The 8,133-nt window shown below is 45.0% G+C and overlaps 1 protein-coding gene across 1 annotated transcript; it reads left to right on the top strand.

Annotated features, from left to right (window-relative positions):
* Window positions 1-656: 656 nt before the first annotated feature.
* Window positions 657-4,246, top strand: mymk (myomaker, myoblast fusion factor). Its single transcript, XM_040156224.1, has 6 exons — window positions 657-791; window positions 1,593-1,707; window positions 2,550-2,698; window positions 3,233-3,349; window positions 3,677-3,817; window positions 4,046-4,246. The coding sequence occupies exons 1-6, from the start codon at window positions 657-659 to the stop codon at window positions 4,244-4,246; spliced, it is 858 nt and encodes a 285-aa protein (XP_040012158.1).
* Window positions 4,247-8,133: the final 3,887 nt, after the last annotated feature.

Raw genomic sequence — 8,133 nt, 5'->3', positions numbered from 1 at the left:
GAATGCTTGCCACAACAGGTCTCGAATTCTGCTCATTCCAGCTAAAACTTTGTGTTGATCCACGAAGTCTGTGGAAAACTGTTTTGTCTGTTGCTACAAACTGAGAGTAATTTAAGAGATAATGTTCAAACCTGGCATGACATGGTCCATAGATCTGATACAATATGGCACGCTAGCCCTCGCCCTGCCCGAGGCCCCTCCCATGTTGCACTGGTATGCAAACAGCTGCCCAGCGATGACACTGCACATACATGCCTCTGTGGACCCTCCAGCCTGGGGGGGGACATTTAAACTTTAAAGGGCCAAACTGGACAGCTGGGTGTGTCCATGCTGCATGGGTGTGAGTGTCTATGTGTCCCGTATATGCATTCTCTAGCTCACCCACTCACCACTAGACTCACTAGTCACGCACAGTGAGGACTAAGGGACCTGAGGACAACTACTTTCCTAGTTGATGTCACATTTTTATCGATTCCAATTGTTTGAGTGCTCCAACACACCACTGAGTCTACACACCTTATGCTTCATCTTCTTCACCCGATCAGAAGATAATTTTCACTGACTGAGACTGAGGAGCTTCTCAAGCCTACAGGATAGTTTTCTCATCTACAAGCCTTCACGGTTTCTGTTTGAGTTGCGTTTGCTGTCCCACCGTCATGGGTGCATTTATTGCCAAGATGCTGCTTCCAACGGTAAGCAGCCTGGTGTTCCTGCCTGCGGCCAGCGTGGCGGCCAAGAGGGGCTTCCACATGGAGGCCATGGTCTACTTCTTCACCATGTTCTTCACTGCGGTGAGAATTTGCCTATGGTTCTGTTTTGATGTGACAGACTAAGAATGTGTTGCTTCCACATCAGTGACTGTGGTGCTTAAGTGAGATTTTGGTGTCTGAACGTGCAGTCGGCCGACAGCATTGATGCTTCTGGTTCTGATTGGAGGATTTCATATTTTTTTTAAACCGCTCACGTGAAGTTCTTCATTTGAATGTTTTCTATTTGCTGTTCAACTCAAGAGCATGAAGTTTGATCAATATATGTATCATGACAGTTGTAAAGAATTTATATTTGTTGGACTTCAGTTGCATTTTATCTAATCTGAATCCAGTACGAGATCTGTTTATCAAGTCCAAACCCTACCTAATCCCTCACTGATTATAAATTACCTCATTTCTAAGAGCTATGTAAACTCAAATACTGACACTCAAAGAACAGGACCTCAAGTTTACCGGATAACTTATCGCTAATTTGCTGTATTTCTAAAGGACTACCTGTATGTTTTGTACATTATTATTACTTCGATGACAAAGAGAGAGAGGAGATAAAATTCATGATGCAAAAATTGGCTAGAGGCTCAACGTACAACTGACTCTAAAGTGTACATTATTGAAGCCCAACGCAATTTACAAGTTATATACAGTACATAATTATTTTAATGAATAAACTGCCAATTTCAGCTTCATTAACAAACTACGAGTTTTCTTAAATACCACTAATCTGAAATTCTCCTGATTTGTTTTCTCTCAGATGGTTCAGTGATTTAACTTCCCAGATATTGTGAGTGTCTGTTTTACTTGAACTTGTGTGTCCTCCTGTAGATCTATCATGCATGTGATGGACCAGGCCTCTCCATCCTGTGTTTCATGAGATACGACATTCTGGAGTACTTCAGTGTTTACGGCACGGCTCTCTCCATGTGGGTCACACTTACAGGTAAAGTCCTGGTGTACAGCCGGCCACACTCTCCATACAGCATCAGAATGTGTTTTGTGATATGACCGGTTGGTAGTTGCAGCAAGTACCGGCACATTTTAATGTATCTGCGTCTTTCTGCCAAAATCAATGTCCATGATCATGACATGACCTTGAGAAAGACGTCTCACACAATGACTACCAAGACTTCCACTTGTCTTCATTCCACAATGAATTTTTGCACAGGTGTCTTTCATTGCTGTTGTGTTTTTTTTTTTTTTTTTAATGTAAATTCAAGCAGCAAGCACTTGCTAGAGCAAGAAAATAACAATTATTAATTAGCATTCAACAACTGCACTTCACAACCACAAGGTTAAAAACCACCAGCTCCGCCCGCAACAGTTGTCGATGACATATGTTGTGTCTTTGAGTTCTGCTCACATGTGCTCAGATGTGCACACACACACAACCACACACACACACACACACACACACACACACATTAACACATTTGCTGCTCTCCGTAAGTCCTTAAGGTTTTGAAACAAGGGCTTTAAATCACGTGCTGTGGAGGCCCGAAGGCTCTGACAGCTGACTGCACTGATTGGTCTGCGCCCTTTGTTGGAAGGTGTGCTAGCTGTAAAATAGCGAGCTAAATATCACGTCTACGCTCAGCTTAAAAATGTCACAGAGCAAAAACAGAGAAGGTTTTTACAGACTTCAACGGCCATTACCATGTAAACCATCCATTGTGCCCAGGTCTATGCATTCCATACACACTCTTCCACTCCAGATTTTTCGGTATCCTGGTGATAAGGTTTGAAAACCCCTGTGTCACATCAGTATGTGTCTCCTTGTCCCAGCTCTGGGTGACTTTGATGAGCCCCAGCGCTCCAGTATAACCATGTTTGGAGTGTTGACCATCGCTGTGAGGATCTACCAGGATCGCTGGGGCTATGGGATCTACTCTGGACCCATCGGATCAGCTGTCTTCATCATCACCGTCAAATGGGTGAGTGGCCCTAAAATGGCAGCCAAGGCAGCGATAATAGGTTATTGTCTGTAGTCAGGTTTGGTGAGTTGGTTTTGATTTTCTGCAAATGACAGTTCAGTGTATGGTCGTGGCAGACAGAGTACGTGGAACTTTCTTCTCAGTCCTGTCCACTCTGTTTCATGTCCTTCACTCATCTTCCTCTTCATGATCTTTTTCCTCTCCTGTTTCAACATCCTCTGCTTTCTTATCCCTCTTCCTTCCTCTTATTCTCTTCCAGTTTTTCTGAATTTTTTCTTCTCTTTTCAGCACTTGTCACAGCACTTCTTCTCCCATTCCATTCTATCCCTATACTCTCCTCTCCACTTTTCCTCTCCTTCCTTCTCTGTCCACGTTCCATCAATCGATCAATCAATCAATCAATCAATCAATCAATCAATCAATCAATCAATCAATCAACCAATCAACCAATCAACCAATCAACCAGTCGTGTGTGTGGCTAATCCCTCTGAGAATACCACCGTGACAAACTGAGTGTCTCTCCTGGGTTTCCAGCTGCAGAAGATGAAGCAGTTGAGGGCGGTGTATCCAGAGAAGGCGGTGTACACGCAGCAGGTCGGTCCGGGCTGCTGCTTCGGCGCTCTCGCTCTGATGCTGCGTTTCTACTTCGAGGTGACTATCATCCAAATTAAATGAATCCTATGAGATAAATATTATAAAATGCCAAGATCGTGGCTCGGCAGTGAGATTATTTCTTGGAACGAGGCTACATTCTCACTTCTTATTTACATTGTTAGACTCTTTAGGTAGAAATTAAAAAATTATGTGATTGGTTAATGGAAATTACTAAAACAGTTTGAGGTCTGAACTATTTTGTGTTGCTCATTGATATACAACTACTCACAACGCAGCTGACTGTCTAGTTCATTTGTTGAAATAAATTAACATTAATAAATTAAACTGTTCTCAAGACAATGTGCTGCATTCTCTTCCTTGCAGGAGTGGGACTACGCCTATGTTCACAGCTTCTACCATCTGTCTCTGGCTGTGTCCTTCGTCCTGTTGCTGCCAAAGAAGAACCGCTATGCAGGGACGGGACAAAACGCTGCTAAACTCAGCTGCTTCACTCTTTGCTGCTGCGTATGTCATATTTATTCATTCTAAACAAGAGAGTAAGGCTGAAGTGGCAAGTGGTCAGGTCATATGTGAGGGCAGGATAGTTTTAGAGCAGTGGTTCTGCATGAACTAGGTGGAGAGTGAAAGATAAAAATATTTAGGGGGTAAACCGAACCTGTAATAAAGACGCAGCATTCACTGGCAGCTCCTCCGTGTTGCTCTAATCCTGTTCCCTAACTGTTCCCTCTCCAGACCATGTCCCCTGGTAGCTCTAAAGAGAAGAAGGACAAGCCGAAGAAGAAGTCTTCTCGGACCGTGTGGACAGTCCCCACTGAGAAGCCGTGGACACAAGGCCGTAGCACCCCCACCCTGCCTCTTTACAACCCCCCACCCTCCACGCCTGTCAAAGGGACCAGCATCAGCAAGCTCAAAGAGATGAACGGCTGGAAGTGAACCCAAAAGCAGAACTGTCAGTCAGTCTAACGTAGGAGGACCTCATGCTGAAGAACAGGCATAGATTAGTGGTCGGCTATGAGTGCAAAATGGGAAAATCACCAAATAACTGTCAGCCAAGTGCTGATAAACCTGTATGTGGCTGGTAAGTTAATCTGCTTCAGCAGGAAACCAACCATCATGTGGATGTGCCTTTCTACTCCAAAAAATCCTTTTTGGCCGGTAGGATATTTAAGGTCAGCAGCGACTTTAGGAATCCAGCAGCCGCTGGAGCCAGCAGGTAAAGAAACAACAGTACCCTTATGTGGTTACGAAATTTAGGGGCGAGAACAAAAGGCAAATTGGGCCTCTGCTGCCCTCAAAGACCCGATAAGAACACAGCTGTCTGAAGCACTTGTCCAAAGCTGAGGACAGGCAGCGAAAAGAAGACTGGCCTTACGAAAGAACACACACAGCACAAACCGGGAGACGGTGGCTGAGAGAAGCCAGTAAAACTGACTGGAAAATTTATGAGAAGAACAAACAGGCAGATGGTTTATCTCTCCAAAATATATAAATTGTCTTTAGAAATGTTCCTCAGGGGAGACCTTCGTCTGCTTGCCTCTGTCTGCCCCCCCTCCCCTTCTTTCTCTTTCCCACCTCTCTCAGGGAAAGGAACCACGCGGCTGAATTCGGTTATGAGAATTACAAGACTGTAAAGCACATTTTACCGTTTTTATACGTCCTCGAGGTGCCAAATGTGTCATGTGGAGCATCAGACATTGGAGCGAGAGGACGCAGCGACCCAGACTGAGCATCTTGATGTGTTTCTGGATCAACAGGTGGACTCCTTTGTCTGTTAACTCCAGTTCACTGACCGAGCAGCCTTGGCTATGATTTCTGTCCCTAATGTGCCTTGTGTAATTTTTCTTGTGAAAACTTTCATTAATATATTGTTATTTATTGCAGCACGGAATATTGTATATTCAGTATCTTGTGCGTCGGTTTTTTATCATTTTGTTATGATTTATAAATAAAATGAAATGTTGTCTACCTGTTTTTAACTGGTCTTTGGAGACAAGGTGGAATTTTAACAACCATAACTATCCAAGTCATTATCACTGTGCAGTGATATGCACTTTGCAGAAGCGACCATTGACAAAAACCCTGACTGGCACATACTTCAAGGCCCAATCCAGTCTGGCAACACTAATCCAATTCCAAACCCACATATCCCGTTGCACTTTCACTTCAGGAGGACATGGAGTTGTGCGTCCACGCACGTCACCTGCCCCGAACACTACCCAAAGACTACAAACGTGTTCTGCGTATCTTAGACAAAACAGTCTCCAGCCAAAATGTGAATGAACCTCCCCTCCACCAGGGAATGTTTTGAGCTGGGGCCAAGCCGCCAGCTCCTGTGCCCAGAGAAAGGTGTTTTTGTCTGGGCTCAGAAACCTGGCTGGCTGGGCCACCGGCACCTCCCAGCTGGCTGCACCTCTCGGCCCTGACAGGACGGTAACGCGAGCCTTTTATTACACAAGTGTGAAACACTTTTCAGCTCCTTTACGACCACTGTCTATCCCACACCACTCTGCTGAGGGGCTGAAGCCCACACACGTTCAGGACGGTATAGCTGTACTTGTGAGGACTTTCTACTGTCTGTAATCCACGGCCTTAAAAGCACACTTACCTAAATCTATGACCGTATGAATCCTAATCTTGACCTTAAATTCGAGCCGTAGCCTTAAAAGAGCCGTTGTGAGGACCAGCAGAATGTCCTCAGTTTTAAGGAATTTCAGGGTCAACTGACCCATAGGATCCCACGCGGTCCTCATAAGAACAGAAACACAGAATCACACGCACACCGTCTGAGGGCCCTAACCCGCACCCGTCCGCCGCAGGTTGTATTGGGCCGGCCGCACATAAGCGTTGATTGACAGTCCTCCGTGGTTGTCTGCACCCACATTCCAAGGCCGTGTGGAATTTCAGTGGCAGAGTATCGAAATCTAATAGAGAAATACATCTGAATAAATAAAAAAATGATAAATTCTAGACCAGGAAAGAACCCTTTCTCCAATATTCCACATGTGGTGGCCTGTTCAGAAAAGGTAAAGAGAAAATACGCTATATCAGTTTTCATTAGAGTCAATTAGGCACCTAAGTACACGGCGTGAAGTGACGGCGACGGACTCTGGTATGTTTGCTATGTTTGTGCTTCTAGCTATGTGGTGTGGATGCTTTCTACGGCGAGGCAGCGGCCCGTGTGCCACAGGTCCTTTCTCTGTGCGTCAGCTGCTGCCACGGCGGTTATTAACGCCGCGAGGTCAGCTGCCTCTCAGAGAACGCCGCGGCGCCGCGGCCACCGCCGCACCTTCGCTGCCGATACTGATCAACCAGTGAAACACTTCAACTGGCGGTCAAATTCAATACTTCTGCCGGACGGAGCCGTGAGGATTAGTTTGGGGTCCATGGAGAGAAATGATATAATATCCATTTCTCATTGGTTTGGGGAAGAAGAAAGAAAATCTTTTGATTTCTGCATTGCTACGTGCAGATTTCAGTTTTTTTTTATAGGGATTTTGAACATAACATATTATGAGTATAACATCAACGACCGGAGTCACCATCAGCGCATTCCACAACCAGCCTCTCCTGGTCTACTACACACTGTTGTTTGAGCATGGAAGTTTATCCTTGGCCCTGGGAACAGTAGTTTCATAAAGCAATCTTAACACAAGGTCCGCTTCCTAGCTTTTTTCCCGAGGTTTCCAGCGGCAGAGTCGGTCGCAGGGCTTCATCCGATGACGTCTGAAACTTTCCGAAACGGACAATCAAACGGCCGATGCCGGCTTAACGCAGGGATTGCCCCGGTGGTCGAGGCCTTTGAGAAGAGATGAACGTGCAAAAAACGTTAGCCCTGTTATCCGCATTTGTACGATTTACGGTGTCTCTCGTCCAGCCCTATGACGACAGATCTTTTTTTGCCCTGCCTTTTAGCCTAGCCCTTTGGAACAGGTCTAAACACTTCTGACTTCAGATGTGGTTGGAAAACGCACCATACAAGCCAGTTCGAGCTGGTTCAGATCCTCAGACGGTTTGTGTTTGAGCTGGATAAGGCAGCTCTCTCCTTATTGCATAACTTACTGTGATTTAGACAATCATCTATCAATAATAATGCCACCTTGTGTATTATGAGGAAGCGTGTAAGAGAGTATTACCTTTTCGACTGTTACAGTCCCACAGATTTGCACTGCGGTTGCTCTGAAAGGGTCAACTTCCGTCATAACACGACCTGAGGGGCTTCACGACTCCCAGGACAGACGCTGCTTGGCTTCAGAGAACAGGCCCTATTATAATGGACGGGAATTCAATTCAATTTTATGAATGTTAATGAACGTTAAAATACAATTTTACTACTCGAGAAAGACATAAGACATAAAGACGTAGAGAAAAACATCAAGAGATAAAGACGGACTGAGAGAGAGAGAGAGGGAGAGGAACTGGGCACAAAAGAGTAGGAATGCAAGAGAGAGCTTGAGTGAAACTGTGAAAAAGTCCAACAGAAACTAATCTGGTATTGATCTTATGTAATTCTGTTTGATTCTGGTTTAGCAGTGACCTGTGGACCTTAACTGAACAGTGACGAGCAGAGATTAACCCATGGCAGCTTTCTCAACAGGGGGTCTGCGTGTGTTCGCTAAAGCTCCCTCCAGGGGAGAGTTTAGGGTTAATCAACGCACATTTTCACCAAAGCACAATCATTCATTTGGCTGGTTCATTAAGTGTCCAAAGAATTATACTGACTTGACCAAATTAGCCAAGTCAGATAACTTGCACAGCATAGGTGAAGATCATTGGCTAAAGTTAAAGAGCCAAACATTTAGGTCTAATGACATATACAAAAC

The sequence above is a fragment of the Xiphias gladius genome, chromosome 19 (assembly GCF_016859285.1).
Source record: "Xiphias gladius isolate SHS-SW01 ecotype Sanya breed wild chromosome 19, ASM1685928v1, whole genome shotgun sequence".
NCBI classification, from domain to species: domain Eukaryota; kingdom Metazoa; phylum Chordata; class Actinopteri; order Istiophoriformes; family Xiphiidae; genus Xiphias; species Xiphias gladius.
The sequence above is the reverse complement of the archived record's forward strand: the minus strand, read 5'-3'. Positions and strand labels throughout refer to the sequence as shown.